Source organism: Triticum aestivum, chromosome 2D (assembly GCF_018294505.1).
Source record: "Triticum aestivum cultivar Chinese Spring chromosome 2D, IWGSC CS RefSeq v2.1, whole genome shotgun sequence".
NCBI classification, from domain to species: Eukaryota; Viridiplantae; Streptophyta; class Magnoliopsida; order Poales; family Poaceae; genus Triticum; species Triticum aestivum.
The window spans coordinates 172,252,939-172,276,649 of record NC_057799.1 but is presented as its reverse complement, the minus strand read 5'-3'; the positions used below and the strand labels follow the sequence as shown (position 1 = coordinate 172,276,649).

The 23,711-nt window shown below is 47.0% G+C and overlaps 1 protein-coding gene across 5 annotated transcripts in view; it reads right to left on the bottom strand.

Moving 5' to 3' along the window:
- Positions 1–23,247, bottom strand: part of LOC123052405 (uncharacterized) — a 28,650-nt gene extending 5,403 nt beyond the window's left edge. Inside the window, exons 1-5 of one of the 5 annotated variants that reach the window (XM_044475554.1) lie at positions 22,905–23,247; positions 22,068–22,260; positions 11,473–11,558; positions 8,841–8,925; positions 912–1,094 (exon numbers count right to left, since the gene is read on the bottom strand). In XM_044475554.1, coding sequence (XP_044331489.1) covers positions 912–1,094; positions 8,841–8,925; positions 11,473–11,558; positions 22,068–22,260; positions 22,905–22,987 — 630 coding nt within the window. In that variant the 5' untranslated portion in view covers positions 22,988–23,247. Of the gene's footprint in view, positions 1–911; positions 1,095–8,840; positions 8,926–9,561; positions 9,627–11,472; positions 11,559–22,067; positions 22,261–22,904 lie in introns of those variants that run through there. The other 4 variants (XM_044475555.1, XM_044475558.1, XM_044475556.1 and 1 more) reach the window with 4 other exon arrangements.
- Between the last annotated feature and the right edge of the window lie 464 nt (positions 23,248–23,711).

Below are 23,711 nucleotides of genomic sequence, written 5' to 3'. Positions count from 1 at the left end.
GATAAATATGATTCTTCATGCTTAGTTGATTTTTCTATTTTTGAAGTGAACTATAATTTGGAATCAATCAATTATTTATTTGTTTTCATAAGCTTCTTAACTTTTGCATATCATGATGTGTTTCTAATTATTACTTTAGCTTTTAATATGTTGTCATTAATTGTAATTAAAGAAGAGAGAGGAGGAGGGGTGACCAACAATATGAGTGGGCTGCCGCGTTGAAATGGAAGGCGTCAGCCTGTGAGGGGGATGTTTTTTTCTCCCGTTGCAAAATTTGCTAGTTATAGGTAATGGGCGTACATAGAAGACCTCTATCTATAAGCTTTTGAAAGCCTTAACACCTCAACTTCTACTTATACCTAGAACACTACAGAAAACATTACTTAAGATTTAGCATATTACTCAGCTATAAGACTACAGAAAAAAGTAGCTAAAGCGAAGAAAATAAAGAATACTAGACTGGAGTAGAAGTATCCAAAAGTAGTCACTTCTGATTTTTTTTTTTTACTTCTCTATTGTTCCTCATCATTCTCCTCTGGTCACCTTAGAGTTATCTTCATAGAGCGCTTCTTCGGGGTGGTAGAGAGTCAAGTCCGAAACATCGAATCTGTTGGATATACCCATCTCGCTTGGAAGATATATCACATAAGGATTATTATATATCTTCCTCATAATAGAGAAGCGCCCATACCTTTGCTGCCTAAGCTTCCCTTTAATACCTAAAGGCGGTCTTTCTTTCCGGAGGTAAACCATCGCCTCACCAACTTGGAATGATTTCAGCCTCCTTTGCAGTCAACAAGATGTTTATATTTCTAATTTTGTGCTACCAAAACACCACTAATTTCTTCAAATAACTCGGTGCAATTATCAACAAAGGACAATGCTGATTTTGAGTTTCCCCTTGATGGTACCTTCACCAGGTCCACCACATTGTTGGAACTTTCGTGTAGACAATGAAAAAATGACTCCTTCCTGTGGATCTTGTAAGTGTATATGTGGATTGCCTGGCCCTTTCCATCAGTCCGGACTTTTGGTTGCATTGGGTAGCGGATGAAGCTTAACATATCTATGCTTGGAGTTATTGTAGGAGAACTCTGCAAGAGATAAAGCCAAATCCCATTGTCCCTTTCTTTCTCCAAAAATGCCAACGAATCAGATTACTGAAAGAAAAAAATCAGGACTTCTGTTTGTGGATGAGCAGTGCTAGAAAATTTTAATCAAGTGTTAAATTGTTTCCACAAGTGAGCCAAAATGCAGCAAGAAACTTGCTATCACAGTCTAAGACGATGGGCCTTGGAACGCCATGAAGTCTGGCCACTTCGCGAAAGAATAGGTTTGCCACATGATGAGCATCAGTTGTCTTGCGACATGAAATGAAATGAGCCATTTTAGAGAATCCATCCACGACTACAAACACAACATCACTCCCTCATCTTATTCTTGGCAAACCCAACACGAAGTCTAGAGATGCCCTCCCATGGAGCAACAGGAACAGACAAAGGCATGTATAATCCTGTATTTTGGACTTGGCCTTTGCAGGTTTGAAATATGGGGTACCGCTGAAACAAACTTTCTAGCATCTCTCTTTAGTTGTGGGCAAAAGCAACAAGCTTCCAGGTTAGCGATAGTCTTGTCGCTTCCAACATGGCCACTGACACTTGAATGGAGCTCTCTAATCAGTTTGTCACGTAGAGGACTTCTTGGGATGCACAAACAATCATTTTTGAAGAGGTAGCCATCTTGCACCAAATAGTCATCACCTAATGGTTGGCCCGTAACATGCTTTACCCAAAGATGGTCAAAGCCTTCATCATCCTCATACAACTCCTTTATTTGAGCAATGCATGGAAGTTCAGCCTCAAAAGAAGTCAAGAGATATGCACGAAGACTCAAAGCATGGGCTACTCGATTGTTTGCTCTGTTAGAGTATTATATATATAGCCATGTAACCTTTCGTATTTACCCTATTGTATAAGGGGTTTCCTGCATATATTCCACACCTGTACATGTATATATACTGGCCTATGGCCTCCTGGAAATACAAGTTGCATATTTCCTAACATGGTATTAGCTAGGTCAATTTTTTGCACGCTGCAACTCGTGCCATTGATCCACTCCTCCGGCCACTGGGTTTCATCTGCCCGACTCGCCCCGCGGTCTTCCTCTACCCCTCCCGATTGATCCGATCGCGTCGAGCGCCGTCTTCCGTTCGCCCGCCAGGTCTCCCGATTGGGTCTGATCGATCCGCCCTGCCCCGCAGTCGGGCCTTGGGCCGCTCCCGATCTGATCGCCGTCGCCCTGCAGACGGGCCTCTCCCGATCGATAACCCCCTCCCCTGCAGTCTTCGTTCGCTCGAGCCACCAGATCGCCCCCCACCAACCCAGCCGCCGTCTCGTGCCAGCTGATTACGCCACTGGTCTGTATCTCAGCTTGATGTTAAGAATGCCTTTCTTAACGGTGAGCTGCGTAAGGAGGTATACATGCAGCCACCACCTGGCTATTCTGTTCCTGATGGCATGGTATGTCATCTTCGTCGCTCTCTCTATGGCCTTAAGCAAGCCTCCCGCGCCTGGTTTGAGCGTTTTGCCTCTGTGGTGACTGCCGCTGGTTTTTCAGCGACTGCTCATGATCCAGCATTGTTTGTCCACCTTTCTCCTCGTGGTCGGACTCTTCTTCTTCTCTATGTTGATGACATGATCATCACTGGCGACGACCCCGAGTATATTGCCTTTGTAAAGGCCCGTCTTAGTGAGCAGTTTCTTATGTCTGATCTTGGACCTCTTTGCTACTTTCTTGGGATTGAAGTCTCTTCTACCTCTGGCTTTTTTATATCCCAAGAAAGTTATATACAGGATCTTCTTGCTTGTGCTGCTCTTACCGATGAGCGCATTGTTGAGACTCCCATGGAGCTCAATGTTCACCTCCGTGATACTGATGGTGAACCCTTGCCTAACCCGACGCGTTATCGTCATCTTGTTGGGAGTCTTGCCTATCTAGTTGTCACTCGTCCGGATATCTCTTATCCGGTTCATATTCTGAGTCAGTTTGTCTCCACTCCCACTTCGGTTCACTATAGTCACCTCCTTCGTGTTCTCCGATATCTTCGAGGAACGATCTCTCACCGTCTATTCTTTCCTCGCTCCAGTTCTTTACAGCTTCAGGCCTATTCGGATGCTACGTGGGCTAGTGATCCCTCGGATCGCCGTTCACTTTCTGCTTACTGTGTTTTTCTTGGTGGTTCTCTCATTGCCTGGAAGACGAAGAAACAGACTGCAGTTTCCCGTTCAGGTGCAGAGGCTTGAGTTACGAGATATGGCTCTTTTGACGGTAGAGGTGACTTGGTTACGATGGTTACTTTAGGATTTTGGTGTTTCTGTTACTACACCTACTCTACTCTTATCTGACAGTACAGGTGCTATTAGCATTGCGCGCGATCCTGTGAAGCATGAGCTCACCAAGCATATGGTGTTGATGCTTTCTATGTGCACGCTGGTGTGCAGGATCAGGTTATTGCTCTTCAGTATGTGCCTTCCGAGTTACAGTTGGCGGATGTTCTAACGAAGGCCCAGACAAGAGCGCAGCATGGCTTCTATCTCTCCAAACTCAGTGTTGTTACTCCATCATGAGTTTGAGGGGGGGGGGGTGTTAGAGTATTATATATATAGCCATGTTACCTTTCGTATTTATCCATTGTATAAGGGGTTTCCTGCATATATTCCACACCTGTACATGTATATATACTGGCCTATGGCCTCCTGGAAATACAAGTTGCATATTTCCTAACATGCTCCAGATTTATGCACAATGAGATAGTTAAACTTAAACATCTCCGATATGCTGCACATCTTGCTAGCATACGATCAACGTGCTTTTGATTTCTAAAATGCTTCAAGGATTGATGGTCAGTGTAAACGATAAACTCTTTAGGCAGCAAATAGACTTCCCAAGTTTCTAAAGCTCTGAAAACGGCATACAATTCTTGCTGGTAAGTACTCCATTTCTACATTGCTTCGCTTAACTTCTCACTGAACAAAGCGATGGCCTTCCTTGAGATAAAACAGCCCCAATGCCTACAACAACTTCTGTCCATTGGAACTTCCCTTTCTTCAAACTCTCGGTAATTGGTGCCATGATAATGCTGCAATTCTTCATAAATCGCCTATAAAAGGTTGCAAGGCCATGAAAACTTCTTACCTCGGAAATCGTCTTCCGAGTTGCCATTCTCGGATTGCTTCAACCTTAGAATCATCAACACGAATGTCCTCACATGTTGTGACAAATCCTAGGAAAAGTTGTGTTTGCAGGAAAACACATTTCTTCAAGTTGACGTAGAGGCCATTTTCCTTTAGTACTCCTACCACCTTCCGAGTGTGATCAAATTGTTCATCCTCATCCTTACTATAGATCAAGATGTCATCAAAATAAACCACAACAAAGTGGGATAAGAAGGGCCTAAAGACTTGATTCATCAAGTGTATGATTCATCAAGTGCATGAAGGTACTTGGTGCATTTGAGAGTCCAAATGGCATGACTAGCCATTCAAACAACCCTTCCTTTGTCTTGAAGGCGGTTTTCCATTCATCCCCTGGTCTGATGTGAATTTAAATCTAGCTTTGTGAACACTCTTGCTCCATTAAGCTGCTCCAACATGTCATCTAGACGGGGAATAGGGAAATATGTACCTTATGGTGATCTTGTTGATGGCTCTACTGTCCACACACATGCACCAAGATCCATCTTCCTTTGGTGTGAGCAGGGCTGGTACAACACATGGGCTAATGCTTTCTCGAATGTGCCCCCTTTTGCATCAATTCCTCCGCTTTCTCCTTTAATATTTCATGCTCTTTTGGGCTCATTCGGTAGTGTGTAAGATTAGGAAGACTTGCTCCTAGAATTAAATCAATTCTATGTTGAATTCATCTCATCGGTGGTAGGCCATGTGGCTCTCCAAGTATATTATGAAATTCAGCTAATAAGCCACATACCTTAGCTAGAATTTCAACAGTCGGGTGCTCTTCTCCTTTTACAACAAGTGCAGCACACAAATCTAGCTCCTTCAAGTTTTCCATAAACTCATTAGAGGTGTGGGAGATAGTTAACATACTTATCCTCTCCTCCTTAGAGGTATTACCATTAGTTTCGTTAGTAGAGTAATGATCTTTTTCTTGTTCCAAATGAAAGAGTAAGATTTTTCCTTCCTCTTGTGTGTAGTATCCACATCAAATTGCCAAGGTCTCTCAAGAACATCATGGATAGTTGTGTTAACAAATTTCCTCAATGAGCAACCGCCGGATATATGTCCCACTTCACATTTATAGCATTTTGGGCCTTCATTTGCCTTAGCCTTGCCTTCTTTCTTGTCCTCACAAACCTCTCGGCCTTTAAGACTAGATCTTGTGCTTGATCATTGGACCAGATTTGTTGCATCAACAATCGATCTTGAATAGAATCATTGAGACCATGAATGTACCTTGCAACCTGTTGATCTTCAATTTCGATAAGGTATCGCCTCACTTGTAACCTTAGAAACTCCACGTAATCTGAAACAATCCTATTTCCTTGAGCACAATTTTAAAATTAGATAAATAGGATCTTGTCATAATCAGTGGGCAAAAATCACCATTTCAAAATACTCTTCATTTGCCGCCAATTTCTCACATGAGGTCCTCCTCTCAGCATGCGTTCTTCTTGAAGGTGATGCCACCATGCACCGGCTCCTCCTTTCAGTTTGTACGCGACCAAAGGAACTCTACGATCTTCCAAAATCTCCATGACCTCAAAGAAAGTCTCCACTTCATATAACCAATCAAGGCACCATTCAATATCAACATTCCCATTAAAATTTGGGATCTCAGCTTTTACCTTGTACATATCCCTTGCATATGTACAATTGGGTACTCCGATATGCATAGAGATCGGTTCTTCAAGGGCATCATCATATTCTTCACCTTTAGAAGCTTCAACATAAATTGGCCTTCTTAAAATATGGTGAACTGCATGTTGTTGTGGTAGTCTTGCTCCTTGTTTAACATCTTCATCCTTTGATGAATTTTCTTTCATTGGCTGCATGGGGAACACCATTTCTTATCATCTCAACCAACTGATCCAATCTTTGGGTAAGATCTTCACGCAGTGCTTTGATCAGTTGTTCTGCAACATCCATCCTATTCTCCAGTTGCATCATTGCTTGCAGCTCACTCTCAAAGAGGACACCAAGAACTACTTTGGATCAACGGAGCACTGGTACCACCTGAAGCAACACAAGGTTGTGGAGGAGCAACTGTACCTTGCTGCTACAAAGTGCAAAGCACTAGAGTTGAAAGAACTACTTCAATGTGTTGTGCTAGATAGCGCTCTAGAGGTGAATGTTGGCCAAAGCTAAGAAAATAAAGAAATACAAGACTGGAGTAGAAGTATCTAGAAAGTCATATATGATTTTTACTTCTCTTTGTTGTTCCTCATCACATTATCATCATGCTTTTCCTTCCTATGCACCGGTGCTTCTGGAGGCCTGCGTTGTATATGCCAAAACTATCTCAGACGATGTTGGGAAAGCTTCTCTTCAATTGGTGCTACCCCAACTCTATCGCGTATATCATTATTCCAGACCCGATCCTTGTGTGGCCAGATATGCATAGACAAGTTTACAATCCTGTGAATGTCCATGCACACATGCAGCAGCAGCAACAACAAAGCCTTTAGTCCCAAACAAGTTGGGGTAGGCTAGAGGTGAAACCCATAAGATCTCGCGACCAACTCATGGCCCTGGCACATGGATAGCAAGCTTCCACGCACCCCTTTCCATTTCTAGTTCTTTGGTGATACTCCAATCCTTCAGATCTCTCTCCTCCCATGTCAAATTCAGTCTACCACGACCTCTCTTGACATTATCCGCACGCTTTAGCCGTCCGCTATGCACTGGAGCTTCTGGAGGCCTGCGCTGAATATGCCCAAACCATCTCAAACAATGTTGGACAAGTTTCTCTTCAATTGGTGCTACCCCAACTCTATCTCGTATGTCATCATTCCGGACTCGATCCTTCCTCGTGTGGCCACACATCCATTTTAACATGCGCATCTCTACCACACCTAACTGTTGAACATGTTGTCTTTTAGTCGGCCAACACTCAGTGCCATACAACACTACGGGTCGAACCGCCATCCTCTAGAACTTGCCTTTTAGCTTTTGTGGCACTTTCCATGCACACATGCATGCACAGTAATATGTAGGTTTGTGCTAACATAACTTTCAACCAAAGTATGGACTAAAGATGACAGATGTGGTATTTGTTTGTGCTTATCAGCATTTACGACTTATTTGCCAGACAGATAACAGTGTCACGTTGCATAAAAGTAACCTCCTCCATATGAATAACAATAGTAGACATTAGACAATGATTTAAGCCAAGTGTCATGTATGTATTACCTCCGTCCTGAATTACTTGTCTCAAATTTGTCTAGATAGGGATGTATCTACACACCTTTTGATGTTGCATACATCTGTATCTAGACAAATTTAAAACAAGCAATTTGGGACGGAGGAAGTACTCCCTCCGTCCCAAAATAAGGTTAAGACACTTATTTTGGGACGGAGGAGTAGTAATTAATCCAACCAGGGATTACTACCAGATGCTTGGTGACTTAGTGGTTGTTTGGATACACAAAATTACCGATAAGATTTTAGAAAACAGGCATTTGGAGGATTTTTAGGAAAGTCAGTGTTGGTTAGTTTTTCTGTGAAGGTAGGGATGTGTAATTCCTTGTTTGGATGAAAAATAGAAGAGTTATGGAGTTATTTGTTTCCATGGGAAAAAGCAATCCGTGCATACTGGGTATTGTGGCTCGAGCTCATGGCGTCCATGCACAGCACATGCCATCTTGGCTCTCGCGCCGCTACTCGCTCGATGGCACAGAACAGTGCCTTGCCGGAAACCTCAACCAACTTTCTCTATCCACTGCCAGCAGCGTCATTTCGTCATTTCACCGATGCAAGTAAACACGGTTCTCCGAGTCGCGGTTATCATCATGGCTGCCGGGACAATCCCGTTGCTCTGTCTCATCCTGGATCGTCGCGGCTGCCGGGGCGATCATGCTGCACTCTCTCTCGTCCTGCCCACCCTCGCTTTGTTCACCGATGCCATGACGGCGAGAACAAGAGGCCACGTTGACGAGGCGACGGGGTACAAGGCGGAGCTGGAGGACGGACGGCGCCGGCAACAATGTGGCCTGAGTTCACGTCCACCATGCCATGAGCACCACAACCTGCTTCTAGTGCTTGACTGAGATCGACAGCGGCGACTCCGTCGAGCTTTTGTCACTCGGGCTGAGCTCACCATGATGCATGAGGACATTGATCATGCGCCGTTCACAAAACTGGTTTATAGAAGAACATCTATTGGTCATTTTTCCAAAAGCTGGGATTTGGGGCCTTTGTAAAACCCAGTTATACATATCCACAATTTAGTTAGATAAGCCAAACAAGTTTCTAGGTGGTATAACAGAAATTGCGTTTAAGGAAATCTAAAAGGGCAGCCTGGTGCATGTAACTCCCGCTTGCGCAGGGTCCGGGGAAGGGTCCGACCACTTTGGGTCTATTGTACATATCCTTTCCCTACATTTTTGCAAGAGGCTGTTTCCAGGACTTGAACCCGTGACCTCATGGTCACAAGGCAGCAGCTTTACCACTGCGCCAAGGCTCCCCTTCCGTTTAAGGAAATCTGATTCTCTATAATCTCGGTATCCAAACAACCCTTTAGTTATGCACAACATATGATCAGTAACGAAACACAACAAAAACAAAATCAGCAAAACTGAATTATATTAAATGCTATCAACTAACCTTTTTCCATATATTAACCTTCCTTCCATATAAAGCAGCAGAGAGAACTCCAAGAAGTGCACCTGCGTACTCTGCCAGCAGAGCACTAGGCTCAATAAGCAAAAGAAAAATGCAGCTTAGGTAAAAACAACTGGCAAAGCACTTGTATTGATATTAATATTTGCATGGTAAAAGCGACACAAAATACTTGCATGGTGTTTCAGTTTTTGATAAAATCCCGATCACAAGATTAAAATGTCTGGAAATGGATTAATTCATAGGGAAGTTTAAGTGCAAACTCCTCCAGATGCAATCATGCCAACTTTTGTCCTCAGCTACCCATCTGGCAAGGTTTACAATATGTCGGATCTGTTAGTGTTATTCTTGTCATGATTAGCTACGTGGATGTCGTATAATGGGCATGCAAAATTAGCTAGCTATGCATCAGGCTTGCACGTCGACAAGAAGCAGCAACTAGCACTATAGACATGCATCCATACTCTTCAGCTAGCACTATAGTAGCTATCAGCAGTAAGGGAAGTCTGATTTGACTTTGAGCTGTAGATAGACAGCAGTAGGACCTAGACAGGCAAGGAGCAGCAGCTAGCACTATAGACATGCATCCATTGAGCTAGCACTATAGTAGCCATCAGCAGTAAGGGAAGTCAGGTTTGACTTTGAGCTGTAGATAGACAGCAGTAGGACCTAGACAGCCGTAAAAGCTTGCACTGAGCTGTCTTACCTTGGCAAGTCAGCAAATTGTGGCATAGTCGGCCTGTTTGTAACAATGAGCCTCATACTAGTTCCCTGTGTGCATGTGTGACAAAAACAGTGAGAGAATCCTGGCGAGATAACCTAGTAGTTCTAACAATTGGTATCGAAATTTCCCGCAAAAAAAAACAATTGGTATCAGACTTGTAGTAGAAACAACTTTCAACTACGGGGTATCCTTGGTTAGTGTTAGCTAGGGCGTGTGAAATCAAAATTCAGTGCAAGGATGAGGACTTGGAAATTATTTCCAGCACATTGCCATGTGAAATCAAAAGGTTTCCTTGCACCTACCTTGGCCTTCCACTTGCTATACGGAAGCCCTCTAAGGCTGAGCTACTCCCACTTATTGACAAAGTGGCAAATGGTCTCCCAAGCTGGAAAGCATCCCTCATGAACCGTGCTTATGGTGCTCACCTCTATCCCATCTACCTTGTGATTGCTTTGGATCTGCCAAAATGGGTGTTTAAAGCCATTGATGGGGCTTTCCTTGGAAAGGCCATGATAAGGCTAATGGTGGGCTCACCGAATCTGATGGTTGTGGCTGCAGAAAACAGACGCCTCATGGCCATGGGCTGGATTACCCATCCAGGCCCCACAAAACGCTGAAGCGCTGTTCCGTGTTGCTGTGGAGACTTTTATTGGCAATGAACAGAACACCATGTTCTGGTCTGATCACTGGTTGCAGGGTAGAACAACTGCTGAGTTGGCTCCAAACCTATTCAAGTTGATCTCTAAAAGAGCTGTCAAGCATCGGACTGTTGCGCAAGCTTTGAAGAATCGCAGATGGGTTGCGGACATTAAAGGAGCTCTCACTGTACAAGTCCTAATTGAATACTTGCATATTTGGGACTTGGTGGATGGTCTGATCCTTCAACAAGAAATTTCTGACCAGAATCGATGGCGGCTCACAGTCGGGTTCATATCCCAGCAAGTCTGCTTACAATGCTTTCCTCCTCGGGTCTATCAGATTTGCGCCTTGGAGAAGTGTTTGGAAAAGCTGGGCTCTTTTGCGTTGTAAGTTTTTTATTTGGCTTGCCGTTAATAACCGTTGCTGGACCACTGATCGCCTTGCCAGGAGAGGACTGCCACACCCTGCAGCCTGCCCTCTTTGTGATCAGGCGGAAGAGTCAATCCAACACATCCTTGTGTCTTGCGTTTTGGCTCAGCAGGTTTGGACATCAATTCTGCTTGGCTGCCCATTCGCCCCAGCTTACTGCAGTTCGCTTCTCGAACTGGTGGTTTAATGCTAGCAGAGAAGTCCCTAAGGAATTCCAGAAAGGGCTTAATTCTCTCATCATCTTAGGTGCTTGGGAGATTTGGAAGCATACAAATGATTGTGTGTTTAATGGAGCTAGCCCGTGTGCCTTCTTGGTTTTACAGGCGGTGACAAATGAGAGTGCGCTGTGGTGTTCAGCTGGTGCCCGGGGACTCCGTAAGCTTGCTCTTTAGGTCGCTCACCATGGACTCGTGGTCCACCCCTGGGCGTGCCAGTCATGTGTTTCTGTTTGTGTGGCATTTCTTTTCTAGTTTCTTCAGGGTGTGTGGGTGTGCCGTGTGTGTTTGGTGTAGTTGGGGCAGGGGTCTTCCTGCCCCCCTCTCTGTTCTTTTCTCTATCATAATGGAATGATACGCAGCTCTCCTGCGCGTTCTAGAAAAAAAATCATTTCATTTTCTTGTTTGACCAAAAAGCCATTGGTTCAAAGTATGGTTTGCATAATAGTAGATACAGAAATCAAATGAACGTAGGTGAGTGATATTTAGAGAGAAATTTGGTTAGTGGACTGGAGCGCAGAAAGAAATAGGTGGGGAAATTCGGTGAGTAGACAGGAGTCGTTCTTACATTATACAACATATAATTGTGCTCAAAGAATAGTACACTTACACTAGTGGTCTGCAAGCAAGGAGTCCTTTAGCCCACAACACGAAGTATAATGCCAGAACTCCGCCATTGACAACTGTAGGAACAATCTGAAATACACCATGCAAAAAGAAATACTGAATAAAATACAGAAATCGCAGCAGACAACATATCTAGTGCTACAATTCATATAGGGCCTGCAATATTCTCGGACAATAAGAATAGTACACTTACACTAGTGCGGGTTGATTTTTTGTAAATTACAAGGTTCTATTTCGCAAATGTGTCGGCAGCCAACAGACCTTGTCATACTGGGCGAACCATGGGCAGAACATGTCAAGAGCTTCATCACCAAATGACACACGTACCATGATTACAAAGGTGCATCTTCTCTTTTACACTTGTCTACTTGGTTCTCTCGATGATGGCATACTATTTGACACTCCCGCCTTGTGCAGATTTAGGTTGGAGCCAAATGTCAAAAGTGTAGCAAGAAGTCGTGCACATGAGAGTTACCACACCATCCAAGAGGGGAGCATGGAAGAGAAGGCAGAACCATGGAGGACTGGCAGGCGAGGATCCAGAAGCATAGACGGTCTCCAAGAAGAAGGCACTTGCCAGCCACGTCTCTGGATACCCCAGATCTCCGGGGTATCCCCTCAGAACTCCGAGCCCCTGGATCTATGGGCCCGTCTGCCTATGCATAGTGAGAGGCAAAACGCCCATGTATACCTTTCCCCTTTTTGCCCCCAACTTAACCCTTCGTGGGACGAACTATATAAACTCCTCTCCCACCTCTTCTCTAGGGTTAGCTAAGCATAGACTAAAGATTGAAGAGAGCTAAACTCCTTTACCCTTCCTTTGTGGGAACGAGAAGACTCCCATGGAGTTCAAAACCTCTACCTTGTAGGGAAGATGTCCAAGGCCACCCTCGTGGTGATGGCTCCTCATGGAGGACAAGGTCACCTCTATAGGTGAAGACTCAACTGAGTATCTCCATATTCGTGGATGGGGGAAGAATATCCATAGCAAGTGCTCATCCTCAAGGGACACGCGCATCACACGTACAAAGGTAAATCTTGTCCTTTGTGCGTGAGAAGATGTCCAAGGCCACCCTCGAGGTGATGGCTCCTCATGGAGAACAAGACCATCGCTCTAGGTGAAGGCTTCGTGGAGTACCTCAGTATCCTCGGATAGGGGGGATCTCCATGGTTTGGGGCATCCTACTGACATCGCCATGGAAAGTGGCCATCATCAAGAGACAAGCGCATCATACAGACAAAGTGAATCTGTCTATCCGCTATTTTCGAGGATGGTATATTACTTGACACTCGTCCCCTTTGCACCTTTATGTTTGAGCCGAACGACGTACGTGCAACGGAAGAGGTCCTGTCACAAGAGAGTGTCTATACCATCCGCAAGAGAAGCATGGAAGCAGAGGAAGAAGCGCACAAAGAGGGCAAAGTGGCTCAGCCAGTCAGCCAGAGCCTACGACCAGAATGACCCAGAGCCTCCGGGTTGTAGCCGAGAACACCAGGAGACCTTCTACACCATCCATGAGATATGGGAGTTGAGGAAGAAGCGCACGAAGAGGGCAAAGTGGCTCTGTCAGACTGAGCCTACGACCAAAATGGCCCGAAGCCTCCAGGCTTGTGAACACCGGGAGACCACCTCCCCCCCCTCCCGAACACTCCGGCCCTAAGTCGAAGCGCCCGGAGCCTCCAGGCTACACGCCTTCACCGAGCAGTCGAAGCCTCCGGGCAATCACCCAGAACATTCAGACCCTGGAGCAACGACCCTACCGACCGACCACGCCACATGGACTCATGCTCGACCTAGCGGCCAGAGCCTCTGGGCAATTGTATGCGCGCAGGTTTTGGTCCACCGCCCATGTATTTCTCCTTTCCCGGCTTACCCCTTTGTGGGAGAGTATATATGCCCCATCCCAACCTCTCTATGGTTAGCAAAAGATAAGAATAGACAAGAGCTTTGTTAACTTACCCCCTTTGTGAGATCACCCTTGAGGAGAGGCTCCTCCATGGAGAACCAAGGCCACCTTGAGAGGTGAAGACTCCGAGGAGCACAAGACCACCAAGTGGAGAAGATTCCTCTTGGAATATCAAGACCTTCATATCTTAGGATTGGGGATGAACTATCTTTCTTTGTTACTTCTTTTACTTTGGACGTTGTTGGATCCAAGTGCACCTTGAGATGCGTATGCTGGCTTGAGTATCTTTCCCTTGTTCCCCTATTCTAATTGCTAGTGATTCCCCGTATTTTCTATGTGTTCATCCTCAAATCCACCTCCAATTCGTGAAGATTGGGCCACCCCACCCCTGCGGTTTGCCTCGTATCACTCCAGCTATGCTCTTGCTTTCCCTTGTGTTTGTGAGAAAACATGCTCATTTCGTATAGTTTGGAAAGACTGACGCAAGAGTTTGTTGCCTTGGGTTTCCCCTTCCAATCTCTTGCACTTGTGCACGTTGTTGGTTGGGTGTTATGTCGGGAAGGCTACATGTTCCTCGTGATCATCCCCATGTTCTTCGCGTTCTTCCCTCCTATGAAGATCGAGCCACCCTAGAGCTTACCCCTCACCATTTGTGATCTGGAGCATCCCATGGACTCACTGACAAGCCCAAGTGGACCTATGAATCGAGCACGTGTGCGCCATCCAAACCGAAGTGACTTCACTCCTCTATGAGCTCCCTATGCATTTGAATAAGACAAGGTTACTACCTCAATCCAGAATACCGTGCGCTTAGGTACAACGGCAATGACGCCGAAGAAGCATCGAGGAAGAACCACACCATGGAACAAGGCGCTTGAGAAGAATAAGTGGACAAGGCGTTGCCGGAATATACAAGGAAAAGGCCTCTGGAACCCTGGAATTTCTAGACCATCCACCCCAAAACTTTAGGGGAAGACCATACGCTAACGCTCGCCAGTCTGAAACTTCCGGACCTATCTCCTTGGAACTTCAGCCCGGACCTTCTGCGCCCAGCTGCAAGCCATAGAAATCTCGGAACTTCGAACCATCCGCCTGAGAACTTCCGAACATCCACCCCTATCGGTTTCTAAGAACCTACATATGAGCTGTGAGCAACAACTCTTTGAGAGTTCGGCCAGGGACTGAACACGTCCAGCATCGAGCCACCTTCTTGGTGAAATACCCTACTCCTGCTTTGTTTTGTATTGCAATGGTAGAGAACTACAATGTTACAAAATGAAAGAATCAACCCTCCTGCAGTCCCGATCCTCCCCTATTTATACAACGCGGGAGAGGGAGGAAGGCGGTTCGAAGAGAAGGGAGATAATCTCTCCCTTTACCTCCGTCCACTGAAGGTACCCCCTAGCGCCTGTAGCCTGCTACAGTGCCACCCAGTGGTGTGCTCATGTGGGTTGTCCAGCAACACTGTTGATGGCCACCTAAGGACAGGACGTAATTGGTAGACCGCCCAAAGTCAAGCCTCATCACTTCCACTCCACGCTTCGTCCGTAGACCCAGCCCGCCTTTGTACCGCCAGGCAATACTCTTTCTCCCATCCCGTGTGGAACCCAGGATGGCTTCCCGGGAGGTTCGCCCAGGAGGGAAAAATCCCCAAACTGTCTTCTGGACGGGGATATGACGTTCAGCCCGGCTCCACCGTCGATGAGGGTTTTCGTGACCTTGATGTTATGAATAGTGGGGGACACCACGATTGGTACAATCCCTACAGTCTTCGCATTCATGGGGTGATCCGCGAGGTCGAACGTCACCGAGACCCCGGACCACTTCAAGGGCTTGGCCGCTTTCCCTCCGGGAAGAGCAGCACAAACCTCCCGAGCGAGGTGCTTGAAGCATCGGTTCGAGTGACAAGTTTGGGCCCCGCCATGAAAGCACGCAACCACTTTGGGCTCCTGAAAGCCCCCGCCGCTATTCTTGTCGAAGAGTCCGGGTTGTCCCCGGTCTTGCCGTCCTCTGTCTTCACGCATCCTCGAGGAAAGTGTTCACGCTGGCCTCCACATTGACCAATGCGCCCTTCCCCGCGGCCTCCTTCCCATCTTCCTTTGCCACGCCTCAGCTCACGCCACTCTTTCTGGTGGTCTTCCGCCATCTTCTTGATCTCAGGACACTTGGTCATGTCGTGCATGCGTGAGCTATGTAAGGCACAGTACGGGCCGTCGTCGCCCAAGTCGTCAGAAGTTACCTCCTCCTTCTGGCACTTCCATACGGGTTCCGCCGCGAAGACCCCGGGCAATTTGCACTTCTGGACCTTCTTGTCGCGGGAGGGCCCGGCCTCCCGATCGGCTGTCAACGAAGATCGGTTTCGGGCCTCGGCCGCCCTGGCGCACTTGTCCGCCAGCTCATAGAGCTGCATTGTCGTGCGAACGTCATGGACCGCCATCTTCTTGCACATCTTAGGGTCCGCGACCCCGTTGCGGGGAATCTTGTTGCGAACCTGGCTGAAACGCTGGATGAACCCGCGCAGCGTCTCGCCCTCCTTCTGTCGGATGGCGTTCAAGTTAGCGATCGTGGATGGCCGATCGCATGTTCCTTTGAAGTTGGAAATGAAGCGCTCGCACAGCTCATCCCCAAGTCCCAATGGAGTTCGGTGGGAGATTCATGAGCCACGAATGCGTCGAGTCTTTGAGAGCCATGGGGACCAATTGACCATGGCGTCCGCATGACCGTGAGCTGCCTGGATCACCGTGGTATAGTTTTGGAGGAACTCAACGGGGTCGGTCCAGCCATCATACAGTGACGACAAATCTAGCTTGAACCGCGGGGGCCAAATCACTTCACGAAGTTCGGGGTTCAATGCTTGGCATGTTGCGCCTATCGGCACAGCCTAGGGCCCGATGCAGGGCGCCCCGCCTCCGCCATCTCTTGGACGAATCTATCTTGCCGCTCTCGCCGGCGCTCTATGGCAACACGGGCGTCTTCTGCCGGGTGATGAGCCTGCGATCGTCGCTCCTTGTCTTCTCTGGGGGAAGAGGCCACAGATTGGCATGCCGCCCCTACCGGACGTCCGCGGGCCGGGCGCGGCTCGCGGTCTTGAGGGTGCTGAGGAGGCGGTGTGTGCTCCGGGACCCGCGACCGCTCGCGGTGCTGACGTGATGGCGTTTGCGAGCCCAGCCGCTTCTGGCCGGCGATGCCAAGCAAATACGCGATCCGTCCGAGCCAGGGGCCGAGCTCGGCCTCCGGCGGGGGGTACTGCTGGAGCTCGCGCGCCGCCATCAGTGCCGCAGCCGGCGTGTAGATGGTGCGTATCGTGGTCGCCGACGGAACAACCGAAACGCGAGTCCGCTCTTGCCGTGGGGGAGCGACAGCTCGGCCATGATCGACATTCGCACCGTGGCCAACGGCACCTCCGCCGTTTTGCTCCGCATCCCCCTCGTGGTCCTGGTCAGGGTGGTGGACCTCCTCCGCCAGCGGGGTAGGAGGAGGCGCCTGCTGAGCGGCAACAACGGCGTCCTGGTGTCGGCGCTGCGCCAAAGAACGCGCCTCCCGGCTAGTCATTGGGGGCATGGATGCCCCGGAGTGCCTCAACACCATGAGTCAAGGCGTGCTTGAGGCCCTGAGAAGAACAGTCGTCGCGGACGGTGCCGATGCAAGAGCTAGACGTCTCGGTCCCCTACCTGGCGCGCCAAATGTCGGTTTCTAAGAACCTACATATGAGTTGTGAGCAACTATTTGAGAGTTCAGCCACGGACTGAACACGTCCAGTAATCCTAAGTCATGGATGAAATGTAGAGGATGAACTACAGATGAACAGAGAGAACTACCCAGGTTCGAGCCATCTTCTTGGTGTAATACCCTACTCCTGCTTTGTTTTGTATTGCAACGGTAAAGAGCTACAATGTGTCTGTTACAAGATGAAAGAATTGACCCTTCTGCGGTCCCGATCCTCCCCTATTTATACAACACGGGCGAGGAAGGCGATTCAAAGAGAAGGGGGAGAATCTCTCCCTTCACCTCCGTCCACCGAAGGTACCCCCTAGCGCCCATAGCCTGCTACAATGCCACCCTGTGGCGTGCTCATGTGGGTTGTCCAGCAACACTGTTGATGACCACCTAAGGACAGGACGTCATTGGTAGGCCGCCCAAAGTCAAGCCTCATCGCTTCCGCTCCACACTTCGTCTGTAGGCCCAACCCGCCTTTGTACCGCCAGGCGAAACTCTTTCTCCCATCCCGTGTGGGGTACCCGGGATGGCTTCCCAGGAGGTTCGCCCGGGAGGGAAAAATCCCCAAACCGTCTTCTCGAATCCCTTCCATCACCATCTTTACTCCTTGCTCACCACGGTGCCGTCTTGGATCCCCTCGGTCATCCGGTCCTGGATACCCCGTAATCCATAGGTCAGACAACCCCAGAACTGCCAACCTGCCTACGCGTAGTGAGAAAGGCCACGACCCACGGGCCCATGCAACTTTCCCCACCCACTTACCTCTCTACGCCTAGACTATACAATCCGTACTCCTCATATCTAGGGTTAGGAAAGTATACACTAAGAACTTGAGAGCTTTGCCCAATCTACCCTCTCCTCAAGGAGACCAAGGCCTCCCTTGGGAAGAAGACTCCATTGGGGTGATAAGACCTCCATTGTAGAAGATTCCCATGGGAAATCAAGAACTCTTTCTTTGAAGTTGGGAAGACTGTCTCTCAAGCCTTCAATCTCTCATAAAGATTTAGGGACGAACTATCTATGTATTATTTCCTTTCTTGTTGGATCTTGAGGTTCCCTTGTATTGACCTTGTGATTGAGAGGTATTTGGTTGTGAACCTTATCCTTGAGTGTGTTTCCCTTCATTTACCCCTTGTTCTTCGTGTTCACTATCAACCACCTACAATCATGAAGATCGGGCAAGCCGTATAATCGTGAAGATCAGGCCACCCTAACGGCTTGCCCCATATCATTTGGTATCATGAGCAAGGTTGCCATGATTTTGGAGCCCTCACCTTTCTAGCCTAATTTTGTTTTAGTTCTCATTTTGAAATTCCCCATGAAAATAACCATACCTAATTTTGAGCAATTTGTTGAGTTTTGGCAGTGTTAATGGATGTACCGTTGTTTAGCGTTCCCCATTGACAATTGGGATGCAATGGAGCAAGTCATGCACAAGCGAGATTCATACCCACGCACCATGCTTGTGATCTATTCAAGAAGCTCCAAGTGCTCAAGCAAGGGTCCACGACCGTCAAATGATGGAAACCGTGATGATCTCTACCAATGTCAAGGAGTCCAATGAACAAATGATGGCTTGTTTTCTTGATGGACTCAATCATCCCAGCAAGAGGATCACGGACTTCCAACCATACAACAACTTGCTTGAGTTAGTCCACCAAGCAACGAAGGCGGAGAGACAAGTCCAAGAAGATAACAGATACTCCAAGTTCTCCACCTTAAGGAACTTCACCTCTAACCCTCAAGAAACTTCAAGTGTGGTGCCATACCCATGGGCATACACCTCCAAGTGGTGTTCCTTCAAGCTCCAAGGCACCAACGACCACATCAAGTCGACACCTACAAGCTTCGTACCACACCAAGGTGTTTGGTTGGGCTTATTATGTCATAAGCCAAAGCCAAAAGCCCATAAGTAGGTACTTTTTGGCTTCTAAGCCAAAGTGCAAAAGCTAAAAATAAGCCCAACCAACCCCCCCCCCCAAGTGCTAATCCTCCAAGGGACTATACTGACAAAACAAGCAACATCGAATGCTTCACAAGAAAAGGTCGTAGCCACAGGTAGTTTGAGTGCCCCCACCAAGCAGAGTATGGTGAACGATGAAAATGGGGAATATCAATGAGTGAAGGAGAACCAGAAGATTTGCACAATATTGCTAAACACCAACAAGCAAGAAGAAGACCGAGTGTTTCACAACATTGATCCAAGCCCCACTCTTGTTGTATCAAAGATCTTGACCCATCAATATGATGATTTCAACCAATGATGCAACCACTTTCACACAAAAGCGGGGGGAAATGGATATCAATCAAAGCAATCATTGATTACGAAAGTTGTCGTAACTTGGCAAGTGAGGAACTTGCTCCAAGTTGCACCTCAAGTACATGCGTCACCCTCGGCCGTACAAGATCCAATGGCTTCAACAATGGCGCCATCAAGGTTGAGCACCCTGTGGAAGTATATTTGAAGATTGACGCATATGAGGACAAAGTGGAGTGTGATGTGGTGCCCCTGACGGTTTGCCACCTTCTCTTGGGACCCCATGGCAATTTGACCATGGCGTTATTCACAATGGTAGCACCAATTACTATAGCTTCAAAAGGAAGGCCACGGAATATGTCCTCCACCACATGTCTCCAAAACAAGTCACTACCGACAACACTCAATCTTAGGCAAGGTTGTCCAAGGATATTGGAGAGTCAAATAAGAAAGCGAGCCACCCACATGAGAGTGACCACCACAAGCCCAATATGAGTGTCTCCATGTTGAGTGCTACTGAGGACATGTTTCTCCTAGCCACAAAATTCGATTTGAGGGAAGTGAGCGAGAACCCATCGATGCTTCACTATGTTCTTGCATACAAGGATGAAGTCACATCATCTAACACCTCACATGCTCTTCCTAGTTCCATGTCACATGTTTTGTAGGAATTCGCAGGTTTTTTCCCATCGGAGACACCATCGGGCGACGGGTTGACTTCATTCCCGATGCTCCACTTCTGAACGATCCTCTATACTGCCTCAAACATGACGAAACAAAGGAGATACAACATCAATGCAAGGAGCTACTAGACAAGGGGGAATTTTTCGATTGCCTGGGGTTCAAGTCCATCGTCAACGACCGCGACGTCAAGTTCCTCAGCTACTTTTGGAAGACATTATGTCCCAAGCTCAGCATCAAGGTCCTCTTCCCGTTCACCTACCATTCACAAACGGACAACCAAACAGAGGTGGTCGATCAAACTTTGTCCACCCTCCTTCGACTGCTAATCAAGAAGAATTTGCGCTAATGGGGGAGAAAGCTTATCCAGTGCGAACTTGACCTATAACCGTGCTCAAAACTCGACAACCCCCAAGTCCCCGTTCAAAGTTGTCTATGACCCTCAACCGTGGTTGGACATTCTTCCACTACCTCCACAATACGAACTAACATGGACGTACACGTGCCATGTTCATGAAGACGGTACACGAGGAAACAAGGCTCACCATTGAGCGCCAAGTCCAACGCCACGCCGACAAGATCAAAACCAACAAGAAGCCGATGATTTTCCACACAAACGACCTTGTTTGGGTTCATCCTTTTTGAGAAAACGCAAAAGATTTTGCATTTCATTTCATTGAACAGGAAGAGAACAGCAGTACAGGTACAACCTCCCAGGAGGAGGGACACACGCACACACACACCATCGTCCTCACCAAACGAGCAGGTGAGGAGGTGCTACCAACTACAGACCGCAATGACGAAAGGTCTTGCCTTGTCCAGCCTCCAACGACGTTTGGGTGCATCCTCACAAGGATTGTTTCTCGTAAGAAAGCAAGGCCAAGCTACTTTCTCGTGTCGATGGTCCCTTGGAGGTCCTCCAACATATCAAAACAATGCATATAATCGACCTACCTTTGGAGAAATACTCGATGAGAAATACATTCAACATCACCGACCTTGCCCCCTTTCATGGTGATGACGATCTTCCTCCAGTCCAAGTGGACACACGACATACAAACTGAGACGACTTCTCTCCTCTTTGAGCTCCCTATGCATTTGTATGAGACATGGCTACTACCTCAATCTGGAATCCTAGGTGTGATGGCATTGATCATGGAGCGAGGAGTCAAAGGAGAAGAAGTAACCCCAAATCCCTAGCAAACGGCACTGCTTCTGGATACCATGGGACTACCCCGCCGCCACCACCACCACTGGGCTTGCCTGCGTGAAATGGTCGGCCTAGGCCCATGTATCTTTCCCTTTTTCGCACCATTTAAATACTCCATCCCCACCTACACTCTAGGATTAGCAAAGTTTAGAACACAAACCTAAAGAGCTTTGCTCGTCTATCTCCCCAAGGGGATCCTCAGAAGTGAGTTCAAGGCCTCCCTCTTGTGAAGAAGACTCCATTGGACTTCAAGACCTTCACTGTGGAGAACATTACTCTAGGAATACAAGACCTCATTGAGATGAACTACCTTTTGGTTTCCCATTTTGTTTGTGGTGTTTGGATCAAGATGTACCTCCTATGTTGACTTTTGGTTAAGAGAAGGTAGTCTGGGTGTGAATCTTTTCCTTGTAGTGTGTTTTGCTCTTGTTTGCTTGTGCTTTCCTCACATACGTCTCCAATTTGTAAAGATCAGGCCCACCCCTACATTTTGCCCAGTATCACCCTTCCAATCTCTTGCATATTTGTGTGTGTTGTTTGTTGGGTGTTATGCCAAGGAGGCTATGCTAGTTATCCTCTTATTTGTCGTGTTTATCCTTCATGTTCTTCGTGTTCATCCATCCTCCTCCTCCAATTAATGAAGATCGGACCACCCTAGAGGTAGAGGTTGACCACTCGCCACCGTGTCCATCTCTTTACCATCCAATACTCATATTATTCGGGAATCCAGTAACACATACATGGGTTGTAATTGTAGATATGTTCTCATATGACATAATCTCGAATAAAAGAATATGTACACATACCTGTGAGTTGGGCAAAGGCCGACCTTTCCAAGGCTTCTGTAAGATTAAGAAGATGACAGAAGCTGGTACAAGGCAACTGAAGATAAAGCCAACTATTGAATCCCCAGTACTGGACAAGTGGCTATACAACGAATACACAGACCAAATTCTAACGAAGTTTCCCAAAATATTAATTACTTGCAATGGTGTTGACCTGCACAAGAACAACCAACCATGATTATTTGGTCAATCAAATTCTAACTGAAGATTTCAAAATTTTGCCATGATGATGTGTGAACTCCATCTATTCTCATAGCAACTAATCGAAGCACCAAAAGCAACAGTACATATTAATCTGATGAAGAAAGCAGAAGCAATCAGTAAAAAGGGAAGGTGAGCATACATACAAACCACCATATTTTTGTATACCACAGCAGCTAAAAGCATATGGTAAGTGTATCTACTGGTCAGATTGTTCGATTTGCCTCGACTCTCTACAGGATCCATAGCAGCCTACACGGTCGGCTGCAGAAAAATAGTCAAATCCTAATCCCGAGCACACGAGAGGTAGCACGCGTAGGATGAAGCTGGATCTAGTAAACTCGCTACTATCCATAACCTAAGGAGATACATAATGAATAGCGCAGACTGAAGTTAGCAAAACAAACGGGGAACAAAATCCATCGCAAATTAACCACTGATAGCCTCTTCCAACCAAATATCGCCTCGCGAACCTGGTTAAGCCATTAAAAATAGAACTACGCATAAACGCAAATCCAGCTGCGGGATCTCGTGTTTTGCCGAATCAGGTTTGAGCAGATTGAGAAAATGGGGTTAGGGATGAAGCCAAAAACTCACCTCGCCGTCAGCGCGGAGCGAGGGGTTGAGGCAATCCTGCAGCCTTCGGCGGCGGCGGATGCAGAGGGCTTCAGTGACATCATCTCGCCGAGCTCTCGGTGTTGATTCTTGGTTCGGGTCGATGGATCAACGTCTGTTTGGATGTGTGGAGTTCGCTAAACTTTCCAGCGTCACGGCGCCGCCAGTACGTGAGAGTCACCGGCGTCGAGGCAGAAAGGTGCGGTGGCGCGACTCAGATCTATCTCTACTCCTAATGTTCAGTACCTAATTATGTAGTTAGTTGGTTTCGATAGTTTCCACCCTTCCATGGATCCATATATGCCCCACCACGCGAACTCCCTCCCACCAATTTTCCCCCTTCCTCCAAAAATCAGGACCGGTTTTAATTCATGCATCACCAGAACCACACGTCCCATGCCTAGAAAAACTAAACCAACTTTTCCATCCTTCCATCGATCTCACCCTTTCATATAAACACCAATCCTTCCATCCTTACCTTCCATATACGACATCAATCAAATCGTATCAAATATTTTCATCACAAAAAGCTTCCATAAACAACAATCAAATATTTTCGCTCTTTTAAAAGGATCGATACGGTCGAAGGGGGGGGTGGTGGTTTGAATAAGAGACTACAAATTTTAGTCTTTCTTGTCAATATTAAGGTTTAGCGGATAAATAGGGTTCACTAGATATGCAACTAGGTGAACACAACCTATATGACATGCAAGGTTAAAGCAAAGTATGCTAGGCAAAAATCTAATTAGCAAGCCAACAAGCATACAAGGCAAAGTAAAGTGCGGGAAA